Raw genomic sequence first — 18,631 nt, 5'->3', positions numbered from 1 at the left:
TTCCTAAACAACTGGAATGGACTTTTCTTGGTGGCCGAACTGTTAACGTTGCAGATGTTTTTTTTGTTTTTTTTTTTCACACTTTATTTTCCTACTTTTACTCATGACTCCGGGTTTGATCCTTCCTACTTACCTACCATAACATTTTTTAAAACTCCCCCCCCCCGTCCCGGAAACAAACACTCGGGCAACGCCGGGTACCCCCGCTAGTATTTATTAAGACAATAATTCATTTAATTATCTAATCTGTGATTTAACTCATTTTATATATATATATATATATATATATATATATATATATATATATATATATATATATATATATATATATATATATATATATATATATATATGATTCTGCCCTGAAGATAATCCGATTTTTAAACACATTTTATATTTCATTTTATAACTTAAAATAAACATTGCCTTGAAACAGCTGCAAAAACTTTAATAAATTTATGCATACGCTTCATTTGAAACATGATTTGAAAATGATTTGACTCTTCAAAAATAAACATATATACACATAGATATACTTCTAGATAGACGTGACAGAAAATAAAATATTATTGCAATTACAATGAACACATAACTAAAGAAATGGCAAAAACACTAGAGGATGACCTCCAATCTTTAGTGGAATGGGGACATAAATGGATGGTCAAATTCAATGCTGCCAAGACTAAACTGGTTTCCTTCAATAATTACAAGAAACCTTCTCTGCCACCAATAGCAATGGCCAGTGACTCCCTGTCTGAGAGTACATCTTTCAAACTGCTTGGCCTAACGTTCACAGGAAACATGAGCTGCAACAATTATATTAAAAACATTGCCAGGGCCGCTGCGAAAAAGGTAGGTTCTCTCTACTGTGCTAGAAAATTACTGACACCTGAAAGTATCCAGTACCTCTATAAGGCCACCATTCGCCCATGTATGGAGTATTGTTGTCATATTTGGGCTGGTGCATCGGCTACTAGTCTATCGCTCCTAGACAAGGTTAAAAAAAGAGTCGCTAATCTGATAGGCCCTAAACTGGCATCTAAGCTTCAGCATCTGTCCCATCGACGAAACGTTGCATTCCTCTGCTTGTTCTACAAGTATTTTAGTGGTGAATGCTCTGACGAACTGCAGACACTTGTGCCCCCACGACGTAGACACCCTCAACAAACCCGACAGACACTAAATCCCACCCCAACACAGTAGAGACCCCTAGATATAAAAAATGTTTCTACTCCAGTAGTTTCTTCCCCAGAACCGCTAGACTCTGGAATTCCATTCCAGGATCCTGCTTCCCTAACTGTACTGACATGCAGAAGTTCAAGTGCAACGTGAACCGACATCTTGCTGCCCAAATCCCTACATAGTGACCCAGTAGTTGCTGGCCATGATAGTAGCCCCCTACACCAAAGTGGCAATGTGCCTTGTTTGGGGTGAAAATGTAATAATAAAAAAAATGTAATACCCCCCCCCCCGAAATTTTGATGTACGCGTGGGTCGATATGTTTAGCATACATGTGTTTTATTTATTAAATGTTAATGTTAGTAGTTCTAATCGAATTGTTCTATTTAGTTTCATAACTAAAAAGACAAGGTGAGGAAGACCCAGACAAAACATCCAACCTTTCAGATAACACCTTTATCCCCTTCCCTCAAGAATACTCAAACATTCACATACATAAACGATAACTTCAAGTATCTTAGATTTATCAAACAAATACCATACACCATAAATCATCAGAATAAACAGAATTTGAACCAACAAAATAATATTTAATGAAGGCAAGGACATATATGATAAAGAATTTAAGTATGTTTTCTAAACAATTAAACTTCCTATAACACACAAAAATAAATAACAGAAAAAAATGTCACATGGTTTATTCACTTCATCTTAAGATGTAAGTTCCTGTAAAACCTTTTAGAAACATTTTACGGCATAATCACGTTGACACACTGGTTCTGGTAAGATCACCGAAGTAAAGCGACGTTAAGCCTGGTCAATGCCAAATGGGTGACCATTTGCTAATACCAGGCGTTGTATGTATGAGGACGCCTGCAAGAACTGCAAAACATACCGTTTTTATCTCCCCTGACCGGGATATGCATGTTTGTAACTTTGATATTCCTGGACACTTCCTCCTTCGTAGGAAGCCGGTTCAACCTGCCTAGGGTGAATGCCGCTGATAAATATAAAATTTTTAACCGATTAACTCGATGTCTGAAGCTAAAAAAAACACACACACACACATAGTGTCTTCACAATCAGTCTTTTTCCAATGAATAATAAAAAAACATTACTGGGACCCCAAAAAGAAGGAATCTATACAAGATTTATTCGCATAACGAGCACACCAAATGTTTTAAAGGTGGATGTAGGCTGTGTCTGCACGAAAAGGTCGAAATTATAAAGTTCAGAGAAAATATTCTTTTGCCCCCTCAAAGTTAATCTCCAAAAATGCAGACAAAAGAAATAAATTCAACCTACACTAAAACACTCCTCCCCAGAATGTAAACATTTCGTTATTTTTTCTATAAAAACGGATGTAGAACCCAACATTCATAATTTCCTGTTAATCGGCTTTCGAGTATTTTCTGCTTCTCTTTTATGTTTGTGTTTTCCCTATGCATTGGCAAACTAAACCACCAACTGTATTGTACGATTCCTATTATTACATCAACTTAATTCCTAAATAGAAGTATTGATTTACAGATTTCTATATGTTTTTAAACTACATCTCTAATTCTTTCTTCACTTTTATTATTTATATCTCTATTATTTTTTAATTTCATTTTCTCATATTTCCATAGCTTTACTCGATGTTAAAGTATCATTATTTTTGCTCCTTTTCACCCCAAACAAGGCATATTGCCACTTGGAAAGTAAGGGGTTACTATTTTTTACCATATCCAATAGGAGGGGGAGTTGTAGAGACTTGAGGTTCACATAACATTAGAACGTCTGCATGTTGATACAGTCATAGAAACGGGAAACAGGGAGGGAATTCCAAAGTCTAGCAGTCTTAGGGAAGAAACTAGAATAGAAGGCTTTCTGACACATAGGAACTTCAAGAGTGAATATGGAGTTTGGTAACTTGATTATGTAGTAGAGTTGACCCCTATTCAACGAAGCCACCTTCAGTCTTAATCACCAACTCGATATGGGTCCGGAACTGGAAGCATGCCTTTTCCACAAGCTCCGGTGGGAGCTTAGCGAATACTCGGCGGATGGCGGCGATCAGGCTGGCTTTTGTGTTGTGGGAGGTTATGTTGGTGATGTTCTCGACGTATGACCAAATGAAGTAGTCCACCGGGTTACTGTTATATAGTTGTTTCATTAAAGAGTCTTAGAGAGAGACTATTATAAGTGATGCTTTTTCTTGTGAGAGTTCTTATTAGTAATGATATGAGTCTTAGTGAGAGTTCTTGTCTTATTACATATGATGTTGTATCTTAGAGAGAGAGATGTTGTTGTAATGACATTTTATAACACAGACATATAATAACAATACAATTTACCTTTTTGTAGAAATCACAAACACAAAGATGAGCTTTATCACAAACACATGATGGATTTATTTTCTTACGACCGGTCGTGACTTCCTCATTAAGAACTCAAAGTTTCACATCTTAGTTTCTGAAGTGACGTCTCGCTTCAGACGTCCGCCTGTCTGTCTCCCCTGACTGTCTCTCTGACTGTCTCTGACTCTCTCCACGACCAACTAACTCCCACTTGCTATATTGAGAAATCCATGCATCCCGGCCACGTGAGCAAAATTCACGTGTTTCAACATGCGCGACTTTGCACGTTTTCGACATTGATTTCCCAATAACCTATTTTCCTTGTGTTGTTTCCACAAAGGAATTTAACCTACATATCTAATTTATTTAACTCATATTTTATTATCCACATTCTTTTAACAATTGAATAGTTTATTTATTATTTATTTCATCCGAATTAACAATTTACTGGACATTCCATTTAAACCTATTGTTCTTTAAAACTTATGTCCAGGGTTCGATTTCTGCTTTCTCTTATTTCCATTTTAACTAATCTCTCTATTTTTATACTTACATGAACAGGGGACAGCCCTTATCATGTAACATCCCTCCCTTCCATATTTCACAAAAAAAATGTATGCATTTTTAACTTTAGTACATTTTTTTTTATTTTTACATCTACATCTACACAACCACACGGCTAGAAAGATCAGGCTAAAAAACACACAAAAAAAATCTCTTTCAGTCAACCCTTCACAGCCGACTTCACAATTATTTATTTTTTTATAAGATCAGGACCTTTCTGATCTTTGTGGCATTTACTTTTTTTGGGTGTAGGATATTTACCTATGATACACATCAGCTATTTTCCAGCCACCCATATGCCGCAGACTAGAGGTTTTCACCTTTCTCGAAATGGACGACTTCCTTCGTCTCAAAAGTGTTCTGATCTCTCTTTCCGCATGGTTAGTCTTATTAAGTATGGCTTTGTTTTTTTTTATTCTATAACTATCTCATACGGGACATACCAAAGCTCATATACTTAAATCTTTGTGGTTGGCTTCAGAAGTTTAAGATATACCTTTTTTTCTCTCATACGGATTCACTCGGATTTCCTTGCTTGAATTTTTGAAACTTCGACGAGGATTTAGAAATATCACCCCTAACTAACTAACACGTTTCGCGCCCAACACCGTAATTGCGCCTAAATTCTATCTAATTGCCCGTTTTGTTTTTTGTGATTTTTCTTTTCTCTCACCAGGGCTTCCAAGATCCAGCAGATATATCCCACATTCATGCGTCTCTAAAAAAAATACAAGGTTATATCTTTCTTACGTAATCTACGGCATATTTTTGCTTGTCTCTTACTTCATTAAGCTATATGTGATTGCCTCGGGACTACCTCTCATCGGTTTACTGGTCCCCTTAAGAATTTTCGTATTCTTTCCAACGCCTGTTTATTAATTAAGCCAAGACTTACTACTCTGCTTGGAGTCGTTAACGTGCAACCAGCTTATTTTAAGCACTTAATTAACCAGGTTCCCAAATTTTTCGTATAGGGGCACTTCTTATGCTTATCAATCCCTACCAAGTCACTTTTCTTGGAGAAAAATTTTTAGGATCTCTAAAAAAAACAACAAAACCAAATGCTAAAACAAAACATCTTTCTTACGGCGTATCACATCTAAAAACTCTCCAAATGCCCGTTTACGTAATTTTAATTCTTGTCCCCCTTCTAAAATTCTAACTAAATCTGTAAGCCAACAATACGTCTTAACTTATTTTCTACTAGATCATTTTAATCTAATGTATATTTACGGATAACTTTGAATTCTTGCTGTGAAAATCATAACATTACATACATAAGACAATTTACAATATTTGTTCAACATCATAAAAACATTTTCAAAAAAAAAATACCTTAATACATTTAAACATTTTGCAACAATTATAACTTTTTTTTTTTTAACAACAAAAAAAAAATCATCTGTAACAAACAACAATTCAACAGTCTGTCCAAAACAATTGTCCCTTTTTTTTTCAAAAACAAAAAAAATGTACACAAAAAAGCCGAAAAGTTCACTATGAACACAAAATGCATTTCCAACAATTTACACCTGTTTCAAAAAGTACATGCGACCTTTGAAAAATTCCTGTTTTGACAGATTAAATTCAACAATTCGTCCAAACGATTTCATATTGACACAGATTTTCTAATGACACTTCTACAAATTTCAAAACAATAATAATAGTTGACACAATCTCTGCCTTCGCGTGTATGTGTGTGTGTGTGTGTGTTTTTTAACAGACCAATTCATTTATCAATGAATTACGCATGGTGACTTGTTTACTATTTTTTTTCATTACTACGAATTTCTTTTTACGGCATATCGGCCTTTTCTTCTTTTTCTTTTTAATATTTCTTGTATCTTTTGTTCTCTGTGTGCGTGTATGTTCAAATTTTTTTTTTCATCATTTTTTTTTCTTCGCATTTCTGTGATCGTGTAATTTTTTTTTCTTTTTCCGTGGTATTATTTATTTATTTTTTTAATTATGTTGGAGCCTTTTAAAACGTTGTGTTTCTTTTTCTTTTTCGAATTCTGTGATCGTGTGATTTTTTTCTTTTTCCGTGGTATCATTTATTTATTTTTTTAAATTATGTTGGACCCCTTTAAAACGTTGTGTTTCTTTTTTTTCTTTTTTTTTTTCGTGGTATCGACCCCAGGTTCGGTTTCTGCATCGCTGATGCAAAAGGTTCACGAACACCAAATTGCGATTTGTTATATAGTTGTTTCATTAAAGAGTCTTAGAGAGAGACTATTATAAGTGATGCTTTTTCTTGTGAGAGTTCTTATTAGTAATGATATGAGTCTTAGTGAGAGTTCTTGTCTTATTACATATGATGTTGTATCTTAGAGAGAGAGAGATGTTGTTGTAATGACATTTTATAACACAGACATATAATAACAATACAATTTACCTTTTTGTAGAAATCACAAACACAAAGATGAGCTTTATCACAAACACATGATGGATTTATTTTCTTACGACCGGTCGTGACTTCCTCATTAAGAACTCAAAGTTTCACATCTTAGTTTCTGAAGTGACGTCTCGCTTCAGACCACCGCCTGTCTGTCTCCCCTGACTGTCTCTCTGACTGTCTCTGACTCTCTCCACGACCAACTAACTCCCACTTGCTATATTGAGAAATCCATGCATCCCGGCCACGTGAGCAAAATTCACGTGTTTCAACATGCGCGACTTTGCACGTTTTCGACATTGATTTCCCAATAACCTATTTTCCTTGTGTTGTTTCCACAAAGGAATTTAACCTACATATCTAATTTATTTAACTCATATTTTATTATCCACATTCTTTTAACAATTGAATAGTTTATTTATTATTTATTTCATCCGAATTAACAATTTACTGGACATTCCATTTAAACCTATTGTTCTTTAAAACTTATGTCCAGGGTTCGATTTCTGCTTTCTCTTATTTCCATTTTAACTAATCTCTCTATTTTTATACTTACATGAACAGGGGACAGCCCTTATCATGTAACATTACGTCGAGGGAGAAGGGGCCAGTGAGAGAAGGGTACAAAGTCGTAGCTCTCCTGAAGCCAAGCCTGGGTCTTTTTGGATTTGTGGGCCGACGCCAAGTCCTGCTGCAAGGCTCTGCCAGCGGGGACCTGATTCCACCAAGAGATAACCACACTCTTCAACACGTCCAGGTATACTTTGGTGTTGACCTTCAAGCCGACTTCGAAGATGTGAAATGGCGTGATGTAGCCCTCGCTTGAAACCACACCAAAGACCATAACCGTAGCTGAAAAATGAAATCGTGTCGTCTTTTCTATGGCGACACCTGTATCGTTCCACCCTCTACTACTACTAGGTATCAAATACTACTACCATTAATAGCACTCAAATACCACCACTACTACTGCCACTGGGAATAAAATATCACTACTACTACTGCTAACACTACTTCTTCTACTTCCTCTATTACTACTACTACTGCTAAGTCTAAAAAGATCTAGTACTTATACAGTTTATGGACTGTGGTGAAATAATAACTTTCTGTATATTCACCTAACAATTTAATTAATAAAAGATACTGTAAACATTTAATTTAAGTTGAAAATTCTCTCTAAAAATAGTACGGTAAATGAACTGCATAAAAGATTTTTTTTATAAAATTTCCTACATAGTAGACTTATCTACAGGTTTAGAAAAGGCCGTTTTGAAGCCGAAATAATTATTGTCTAACAGATGTTAAGAAAAGCTACCCTATAGTCTTAAAGACATCTTCTGTACATTGAACTAACATACATTGAGCTTTCTAGTCGGAAATATGATGTCTGATATATATTTATAACTTTATATCATTTAATTATAAATACTCGCGATATTTTCGTAATTTTTATGTTTTTGTTATAAATACTCGCGATATTTTTCGTAATTTTTATGTTTTTGGCAACATGTAATGCAAACCGTATATATTAGAGAGCAACTGAGAAAATATCCACACAAATTTGAAGACGATATGAGTATTTTAAGGTGAAAGAACGTAAAAGGCAGACAACTCCCCATTTGAATGCCTGTTCTTTCTTTTTTTCATTTTTTGTTTTTCTTTTCTTTCAATAATAATAATAATAATAATAATAATAATAATAATAATAATAATAATAATAATAATAATAAAACAAAATCAACGCACACGAATGGTTGAATCTTTCTTTTTTTTTTTTCGTTCACTTGAATACAAATGTACTCGGCAGAATTGCACAAGCTTTAGAATGAAACATATTTGAGTTGCTAGGTGTGTCATACAGAAGAATGAATTAATGGAAATTAACTACTACTACTACTACTACTACTGCTGCTGCTGCTGTTGTTACAGCTATTGCTAAGCCTGAAAAGATTTTTTAGAAAATTCCTTACATAGATAGTATATATCAAATAGAGTTTAAATTATTTTATTTATCTCTGATTGTTCATTGGAGTCTGAGTGACAACAAGTCTCTTCAGATTTCCAGTACTTTCCACTTTTTTCATTACCTTTGCCAATTAATTTGTGTTTTCGCAACAGTCGTTTATCATTGGTTTCTCATCGACAATGGACTGGCATTTATGTGGCAATAAGCCTCTATAAGGTCCCAGTATTCTTTGCACTTATTCAATGGAGACTCGGTTAATGCTCTCCCATCTAGGTTCCATTCTCATTGATCTTTCACGACTATTTTGTGTGCTATCAACCAAGACCGATGCCTTCTTCTTCTTCTTCTTCTTCTTCTTCTTCTTCTTCTTCTTCTTCTTCTTTTTAAAACAGGCAATCTAATTACTAGGGCTGTGAAACAGTATATTCTTTTCATTGTTTTAACTCTTGAGTATATATTCGTTAATATCTTATATGTTCTTATTTAGACGGATGTTGTTCTCAGTTGATTAAGTGTGTCTAACTGTGTAGTATATATACCCGAGAGTCAAAAGAGTGAAAAGCACATTCTGTTGTCATAGCCCTACTAATTAGTAGGGCTATGACAACAGCATATTCTTTTCATTGATTTGACTCTCGAGTATATATCCGATACAGTTAGACATAATTAATCAACCGAGAACCACACCACTCTATATAAAAATATATAAGATATCATTGGATGTATACCTGAGAATCAAAACAAGGAAAAGAATATGCTGTTGTCATAGACCTACTAATTAGTAATGTTTGGATTACTTTTGTCCGTAATAAATAACTGACCTTCTGAAAATAAAGTACCTATAAGATTTACTCCTTAATACTTGCTGTATTGTTGCATCTGTTGCTATTCCAGATAACATGGCCACCGCGGGACAACCCTGATAGTTGTTTTTTAAATTTTTTTTTTTATTACATTTTCACCCCAAGCAAGGCACATTGCCACTTTGGTGTAGGGGGCTACTATCAGGGGCAACAACTACTGGGGTAGTACGTAGGGATTTGGGCAGCAAGATGTTGGTTCACGTTGCACTTGAACTTCTGCATGTCAGTACAGTTGGGGAAGCAGTGACCTGGAATGGAATTCCAAAGTCTAGCGGTTCTGGGGAAGAAACTATTGGAATAGAAAGATCTTTTACATCTAGAGATATCTACAGTGTGGGTGTGTGATTTTGCAGCTTGTCCGGCCTGTCGAGGTTGTTCACGTCGTGGGGACACAAGTGATTGCAGTTCATCAGAGCATTCACCATTAAAATACTTGTAGAACAGGCAGAGGGATGCAACGTTTCGTCGATGGGACAGAGGCTGAAGCTTAGATGCCAGTTTAGGGCCTATCAGATTTGCGACTCTCTTTTGAACCTTGTCAAGGAGCGAGAGACTAGTAGCCGATGCACCAGCCCAACTATGACAGCAATACTTCATACATGAGCGAATGGTTGCCTTATAGAGGTACAGGATACTTTCAGGTGTTAGTAGTTTTCTAGCATGGTAGAAAGAGCCCACCTTCCTTGCAGCGGCCCTGGCAATGCCCTCGATGTAATTGTTCCAACTCATGTTTCCTGTGAACGTTAGGCCAAGGAGCTTGAAAGACGTACTCTCAGATAAAGAGTCGTTGGGCATTGCTATAGGTGGTAGAGAAGGTTTCTTGTAATTATTGAATGAAACTAGTTTAGTCTTGGCGGCATTGAACGTGACCATCCATTTATGTCCCCATTCCACTACTGATTGGAGGTCATCCTCTAGTGTCTCTGCCATTTCTTTGTGCTACATTACGAACCTGGGACATAACCGCCTTTACAAAAAAAAAAAAGAGTTGATATTCCGTAAAACAAACAAAATCCCAGTCATTAGTTTATGTTCTCAACTAAGTAATGAAACATAATTCTGAATTACAGAAATAAGAAAACATTTTCGCCAAGTTTTATCTATTCCCTTCAATTGAGACGTACGATTTAAATAGTTTCTCGAAATTTATCAACATCTTTCGTAAAATAGGTTCAATATTTCGCTGATCCGAGTCTACGTTATTACCCAACATGATGTCACATTATTTCTCCATTTCTTCTTTCTTTTTTTTTCGTGAAAGACGACGGGTGTGGTTAGTGGATCAATGACGTAAGCATGAATTAAAATCAAGTTTGCGAGAAGAAAGAATTTTTTTGTAGCGTTGTGTGTATAATTTATTGTCTTTTACTTACGTTAGATGCGATGGGCATTGTGTCGTCTATGCACGACTGATTCACTGGGTGGACAAACCTTGCTGTTGGTTGATCGTTTGGGAACAGGTTATGTGCAGTTCAGAAGGTCTCAGATGGCTCACGTGATCGACTACTAAAACATAATATAAAAAAATTAAATGGCAATCATAGACATTGTTCATCTGAAACACTTAAAACAAGGAATATCTGTTATGAATAGAGACACCTTACAGAAAAAAAAGTCGAAATACATGTTATGAAAAGAAAGAAAAAACAAACAAATAAACAAACAAATAAACAAGCAAACAATAAAAACAAACAATCAAAAATTGAAAAATAAGTGCAACTAGCGTTGTTTAAATATTTATGATATTATAAAATCATTTCACCAATAAATCATACGACCAAAATGATAAAAGTGTTTGTTGTTTGGTTGTTGTTGAGCAACATTCATTTTGTGTGAATTATATTATTATTGGCATTTGTTTCCCCCGACATCTTTCTGGTTAGAATTCTTTTCTTTAAAGATATCACGTACTTACATCAGGGGACCACATGTAGGTTGCCAACATCCCTAAGTGAAAATGTTTCTGTGAAATGAACTGGTTGTCAGTCCGCGTCGTTAACCGCTTAGTCACCGTCATCTCTCTGATAAAGATGACGATGCAAGAAAAGGTGTTCAGACAATGGTCTCAAAGGGGCAGGTCAAGTATAACAGCGTCTGTGTCCAAATGCACCCGCTTTAGCCCGTGAAAAGAAACTGTTTCTCTTAAAAACACGTGGGGCGACTATAAGACTAAAAAACTGACCCATTATTAAGATGCCTCCACGCAATCTGCATAACAGACAAGCAAAAATCATATTTCAAATTTCAGCGTAACAGACGGAAGGACAGACGGAGCCCTTTATAATAATGCGTGGGCACATAAAAGCACTATTTTAAATTTATACATAACAGATCGACCAAAATGCTATTTCAAAATTAAGCCTATGTTTAACAACTCAATAGCTTTCCCTAGATTCTGAGTGACAGAAAATCCTCCCAATTAAGTACTCTTCGATTATTTAAAAACTATTATTGTAACTCGATCGATGTTCTTGCAGCAGCCGTTATCAATTATTTCTACATGATAACGAATAATTGGGGTTTCCCGGATTCTAAGTGACAATACCTCCACATAATTCTAGTTCTCCCTTCAACCTTCTCGTCGAGGTCTGAATGGTGCTATACCCCCTTGACCTTTTAATCAATTTAGCTACCCCCCACTCACTTTCTGTGGTACCAACCGATGATTAAAAATGTTTTTTTTTAAAGAAAAAACAAACTTTCATTTTTCACAACTAAGGCATATCGCCACTGAAGCGTAAAAAGCTACTATTATAGCGGACATATTTATGGGGGTAACCTTCGTTCATACTGTTCACATTACATTTACATTTCTACATGCTGGTAATGTCGTAGAAACAAGGAGCAGGAAATTAATTCCAAAAGCAAAAGTTCTTAGGAAAGAAGCTACCAGAATAGATAATCTTCTGACATCTGGGGACCTTTACATTGAAGGGCGGACTTTTGCTGTTGTGTTACTTGAGTATGTCGGGCGTATTTACGTTGTAGGGGTATGAGTGTAGTAAGTTCACAGGAGCAGATTACATGAACGTACTTATACAACAAGGAGAGGGATACATTACAGTAGCGATGCGACAGGGGCTGGAACTTAGTAGATTGTGAAGTTAGTCAAATATATATTTTTTAAATATTTTTGTTAGTGCTTGATATCATTGTCATTTGATTTGAATTAACTGATGGTTTGTTAGTGTCACATTGTTACGTGGGTTGACTTTACCACTCTGTGACATTTTCTAGTAAATCAAGTATCATCATCATCATCATCATCATCATCATCATCATCATCATCATCATCATGTATGCTAAATTAATGTTCAACGTATTTAATCACCTTCTATCCCCTCTTTTAATAAATAGGATCTCCCTATCACCAATTAAAAAAAAAGAAAATTAAATGATGTCGCTTTTAAAATTAAAGTATGCGTTCCTAGTCTTCTGGCAAGGATCTAAGGGTAGTATCTGTTCTGTCTAAACACGGTATAATGATAGTACGAGGTTTCTGTACGCACCAGGTGTCCATACAATGGAAATACGTCACAGACTCCTATAAAGTTATTGGAGATGTACCGTAATAACTAGGGCTATGACAATAGAATATTCCTTTCATTATTTTGACTCTCAAGTATATATCAGTTAATATCTAGTATGTTTTTATATAGAGTGGTATGGTTCTCGGTTGATTAATGTGTCTAACTGTGTCGGATATATACTCGAGAGTGAAAACAATGATAAGAATATGCTGTTGTCATAGCCCTAGTACTAACCAGATATATTCTGACACTACATTAACCAGATTACTTAAATACTTTTACAGTCTAAGCAAAAGGGATACAATATTATCACTTGGTCTTTATTTTCTCGGAACGTCCACAGAATGACCAGCAGCAATATACTACATATAAAAGATGCCCCTGTGAAATTTCCACAGGTCTCTCTAGTTATTAGTATTATAATTAGTATTCACTATTTTTTTTTTTTTTACAAAGGTCATCCTAAGAGACCACTCACTGATAATAAACGGTGGTGTTCCCAGGAAACTGAGTGCCAACAAGGCTCCCCAAATTTCCAGTATCCTCCACCTCTTTCGAATAGCTTTTTTCAAGTGACTTTACGTTATCGCAACATCCGCTTATCATTGGTTTTTCGCTGGCGACGACCACTGGTCTTCACTAGGATTTTGACGACAATAAGCTTCTGCAAAGTCTTAGCGCTCTTCCGACTCTTTCAGTTGAGGACTGGTTATTGCGCTTCCTTCCTCAGTCTTTTCATTCTTCTAGACTCTTCACGACTATTATGGCGTTTATTAAAGTCTAGCGTGATCTTCATAGAGATCAATAAACTTTGTTACTTTTACATAATATAATATATAATTTATAATTTATATATATAATTTATAATTTATATATAATTTGCTAATATATAATATATAATTTGCTAATATATGATATATAATATATGATTTATAATTTATATATATAATTTATAATTTATATATAATTTGCTAATATATAATATATAATTTGCTAATATATGATATATAATATATAATTTATAATTTATATATATAATTTATAATTTATATATAATTTGCTAATATATAATATATAATATATAATTTGCTAATATATAATTTATAATTTATATATAATTCGGCGCACAGCGCCAACGGCACAAAAAGGTAATGGCACTTAGGATTTGTTTCATAAGTTCAACAAGGTTATAAAAATATATGACTGTCGCCTTCGAATGACGCACCAAATAATAGAAATGATCGAGTGTCAACAAATTACAAACTAAAGAAAATATAAAGTTACTTGTAGCGGACCTTGTATATTATATCTACGAAGCGGCCATTTTTTTCCGAACTTTTTCCCAGTTAAAACAACTTATGAAACCCTTAATCTTATTGAGTCAGCCATCAATTACTTGCCCATTCACTGCAACAGGGAGCCCCGATACCGAGAATTGTAATATGGGATGGCGCTTGACCATTGGAGACAATAGAAAAACTCGCTTAGCACGTTCATCGTATCGAGGTACATATCTAGCCATCGCCGAAAGTTAGCGTTGAGCAACTGCAGACATGCGTAGAATTTTTTCTTTGTTCCATGGTCTCGTCACAATACGTAATAGTTGTTTACTTATAAAAAATATTTCAATCAATTCTGCTAATATATTTCAAATAAAAATAAATATATAAACTTTATAAAGTTTATTTTTTTTTTAGGTTTATTTGAAATATATTAGCATAATTAATTATGTCAACAAAGTTAAAAGCAAAAGCAAAATATTCAAATCGCTTCAGACAAGGTGTGAAGCTACTTGATGTAAGGGGTTAACAATAAATAGGTGGAGATGGAGAAGAATAATGGTGTGAAAATATGGAATGTTTGGAGGGTTACTTAATTAAGTGAGTTTAAGGTTGGGTTCTTTTAATTTTGAGTGTATATTTAAAGGTGACTTCATTAGTTGCGATAAGTCGGTTCAATACGCTTGTTGTCGTAGTGTGATGTGGTTTAATTAAGTTTGTTTAAATTTTATTTAAAATACATATATTTCTTTTTGGAGGCGATCTATGGATGAATTTGTTTTGTTGTTCGTTGAGTTGGAATTGATATTTGAGTGAGTGCTTTATATACTGTGGCTAGTTAGATATTTTTTATAAAGGGGAGAATTGATTTAAATGTGGGGCTGGGTATGGGGTCGCCCAAGCGTGGTTGATTTTTACTATTTATATAATGATTACTTGTATATCCACCTGTCAAACCTAAACATAAGTGCAGATATAAGCACATATATACCCACAGACACATATACATACGTATATATACATATATAGACATACACATATGCATAGTATACATTTACGCACAAACACTGATCCATAACTTACATAAATACAGACTTATATACATACGCATCGTTATACTAATACAGCATGTGCACTCAATTACATATATACATATCATAAGGCAAAACACGCATTCTTCTAGGGCGATTCATTGATCCCAACGTTTCTCTAACAATCCGTTGCATTTTTGTAGAACGTTATTTTTGGTTTTTGACCTAAAAATATGCCACAGTTTTGACAGTAATTCTTCGTTGAAAACAGATGTCTCCACTGGACCATTATATTGCGGTTTGCAATCAGACAGTAACCGCAGCGACTGATATACAAGGATATGATGGGTTCAGAAGCAATTCAAAATGCAAATCATTTAGTTTTACCATCGTTGCGATCGATTTGAACACGGTGCATTTTCTTACTGAAGGAGCACATTTTTCATCATTTCTGATCGTTTTTTGACGATATCCTCTTTCAAACGTTTTTTGACGATATCCTCTTTCAAACGTTTTTTGACGATATCCTCTTTCAAACGTTTTTTTGACGATATCCTCTTTCAAACGTTTTTTGACGATATCCTCTTTCAAACGTTTTTTTGACGATATCCTCTTTCAAACGTTTTTTGACGATATCCTCTTTCAAACGTACTAATAACGTTATATTATCTTCGATGATGCTTGTTTTTGTTTTCTTTAGGTAATCAATAAATAAAATATCCAAATATGGTAATCGATGAATAAAATATCCAAATATGGTAACCGATAAATAAAATACCCAAATATGGTAATCGATGAATAAAATATCCAAATATGGTAATCGATAAATAAAATATCCAAATATGGTAATCGATAAATAAAATATCCAAACATGGCAATCGATGAATAAAATATCCTTCACATCCAAAAGTAGAAAACTTGATCTGCAAATGCCTGCGTCTTTGATCGCTTTAGACACTTTCCATCTGTTGCCGTCCATTTAGCTGACTGCCGATTTGATTCCGGAATGAATTGATGAATCTATGTTTCATATGTTATAAGATATTGGCGCGAAAACTCGCTTGTGTTTATTGAAACAATTACAAACAGTAGGATTCATTTGAAACACTGTTTCATTAACAAATGTTCATGAAAAAATTGTGAATACACTGCTTTCTGATATTTTATATCTTTTGTTGTTTCTCGCAACTAAAATTGAAGGTCGATCAAAATGACACTTTCGATTTTTAAAATAATTTCTGTGACAACTATCGAATATTTATGGCCTAAGCGTTCAGAATCATTTTTGTGTGTGTAACAGCATTTAAAGTCAGCTTACTACCTCTTAACCGTATTTTACCATTCGACAACAATACGATATCAAGACGCAAAGTGAAAAATTTTCCATTATTTTGAAAATATTTAAAAAGTAGCTTAATTTGAATAAATGTAATTTGTAAATTAATAAACCGAGTTGATCTCAAATTTTTCCAAGTAGAGGATGTGTATGTAGTAATAGATATTATACGAATAAACATGTACACATAGACGTCCAAAATCAAAATGCGCACATTAGTTTCTGCGCAGGCCGTCTGCTCATATAGTATCCTAATTAAAAAACAAGTTATTATATTTTGGACCAATCAGAGAACTTTCTAAATTTATTCGAAACGATCTTTCTGGGAGCTATCTAAATCCTTTAAAAAGCCAGATTGTCCTTCGATGTACCAGTTTAACCCAGCTGACCCAATCTACGCATCGGTGTATCTGAGCGCCACTCTGTTGAGTACTAATCTCACACACACACACACACACACACACACACACACACACACACACACACACACACACACACACACACACGCACGCACACACACACACGCGCGCGCACACACACACACACACACACACACACACACACACACACACACACACACACACACACACACACACACACACACACACACACACACACACACACACACACACACACACACACACACACACACACACGTCTGCCAGTCTGAATAGACTTTATTCATTGAAATATATCCAATCTGTTTCACTAGATTTACTTTCTAATATAATAAACAATGAACATTGACTCTTATAAACAATTTTCAATGAATTATAATTTATTTAGATGAGTAGCGAATGTTGATTACGATCTTTATGGCCCCTGTAATGTACGGCTCTTAAGTAATCGAATCAGACTTCTTCAATGTCTCAACTAATGAATTATCTCTTGTTTTTACAAGATCACCGAAATATTCACGAACATTCAGTTTTCCTCTAGCTGTAATCATCCATCATAAACACACATATATCTCTTTTGTGAATATATGCATTCTGAATGCATTATTTTGTTTTATTTACCGTATAGCATGCTTCTTGTTTTCCTCACATTTGATTATAAAACCTGTAAACCTTTTTCACCAAAACATATTTCCCTGAATCCGGATCATCCCAAAAATACTTCTCTCATTACAAAACACTCTAAGGTTAAACCTCAAAACTTTAAAGCTTGCCAGAAAATTGCTTCCTCAAAGGATTGGTTTAATTATCGAACAGAAATAAAAAATATGAGTCAAAATATGAACAACGAAAAGGTATATGACCCGTCCTCCATTGAAGTTAATGCACATTGTTAATACGCGACGTGACAAATAAAAAGAAAAGAACTTCACGACATCAGATCAACAAAAGATTTACAGACTTGAGGAGTAAAAAGCCGGAATAATCAACTTAGCAAGAAATGTCAGGTGACCGAATCTACAATTATCTGTCATGGCTCTCACTTATTTTAATAGTGGGAGAAGGCGTTGAGAATGGATTTTAATGTGAACGAGATTAAGTTGATTTTCAACTTTTTATATATAAAATAATTCCACGTGGATAAATTTGAGTATTGATTAATTGTGCATACCTACTTCAAAAACGAACTTTCTAACTTGCACCATTTTTATAGACAACTAGATAATGTACCCGGTGTGGCCCGGTATTAAACGTACCGTTAAATTCATGAAAAAAAAAAAAAAATAAGTAAAAAAGAAAGAAAAGAAAAAAAAAAAATTGGGGCATGTGTATCTAGTATTATGTTTTTTCTAAACAGTTCACTTCTTGTAGGTAAAAAAAAAAAAAAAAACCTGAGCTGAGATCGAAACAAAAAATCTAAAAACAATGATTCAAGTACGATAACCATTAAGCCAGCTTGACACAATATAAAAAGTGTTTTCAAACCTACTTATTCCTAATATAATTAGAACGATTCGCGTATGCGCAGTCGTAAAACAGTTGACAAACGGATAAAAAGCCGATGACCTCCAAAGTACCAGTTTTTTAAATTTTTACCCGTTTCGGATGAAAACGGATTAAAAAGTTTTCCACACGTCTGAATACCCTATATACCAAATTTCAAGTATATAGATAAAAAAATTGTTGAGTATATTGATTGCAAGTTGTCTTCACACACATAATTCTTACTTTTATAGATAGAAAGAAAGA

General features: G+C 34.5%; 1 protein-coding gene across 4 annotated transcripts in view; it reads right to left on the bottom strand.

The window, feature by feature from the left end:
- Positions 1-18,631, bottom strand: part of LOC145293054 (ETS homologous factor-like) — a 190,087-nt gene that overhangs the window by 45,286 nt on the left and 126,170 nt on the right. For 3 of the 4 annotated variants that reach the window (XM_080139375.1, XM_080139377.1, XM_080139373.1), the window contains exon 2: positions 10,681-10,813. In XM_080139375.1, coding sequence (XP_079995501.1) covers positions 10,681-10,698 — 18 coding nt within the window. In that variant the 5' untranslated portion in view covers positions 10,699-10,813. The remainder of the gene's footprint in view (positions 1-10,680; positions 10,814-18,631) is intronic. The other variant, XM_080139374.1, reaches the window with a different exon arrangement.

Source organism: Euprymna scolopes, chromosome 14 (genome assembly GCF_053919585.1).
Source record: "Euprymna scolopes isolate OS-2025 chromosome 14, ASM5391958v1, whole genome shotgun sequence".
NCBI lineage: Eukaryota > Metazoa > Mollusca > Cephalopoda > Sepiida > Sepiolidae > Euprymna > Euprymna scolopes.
The sequence above is the reverse complement of the archived record's forward strand: the minus strand, read 5'-3'. Positions and strand labels throughout refer to the sequence as shown.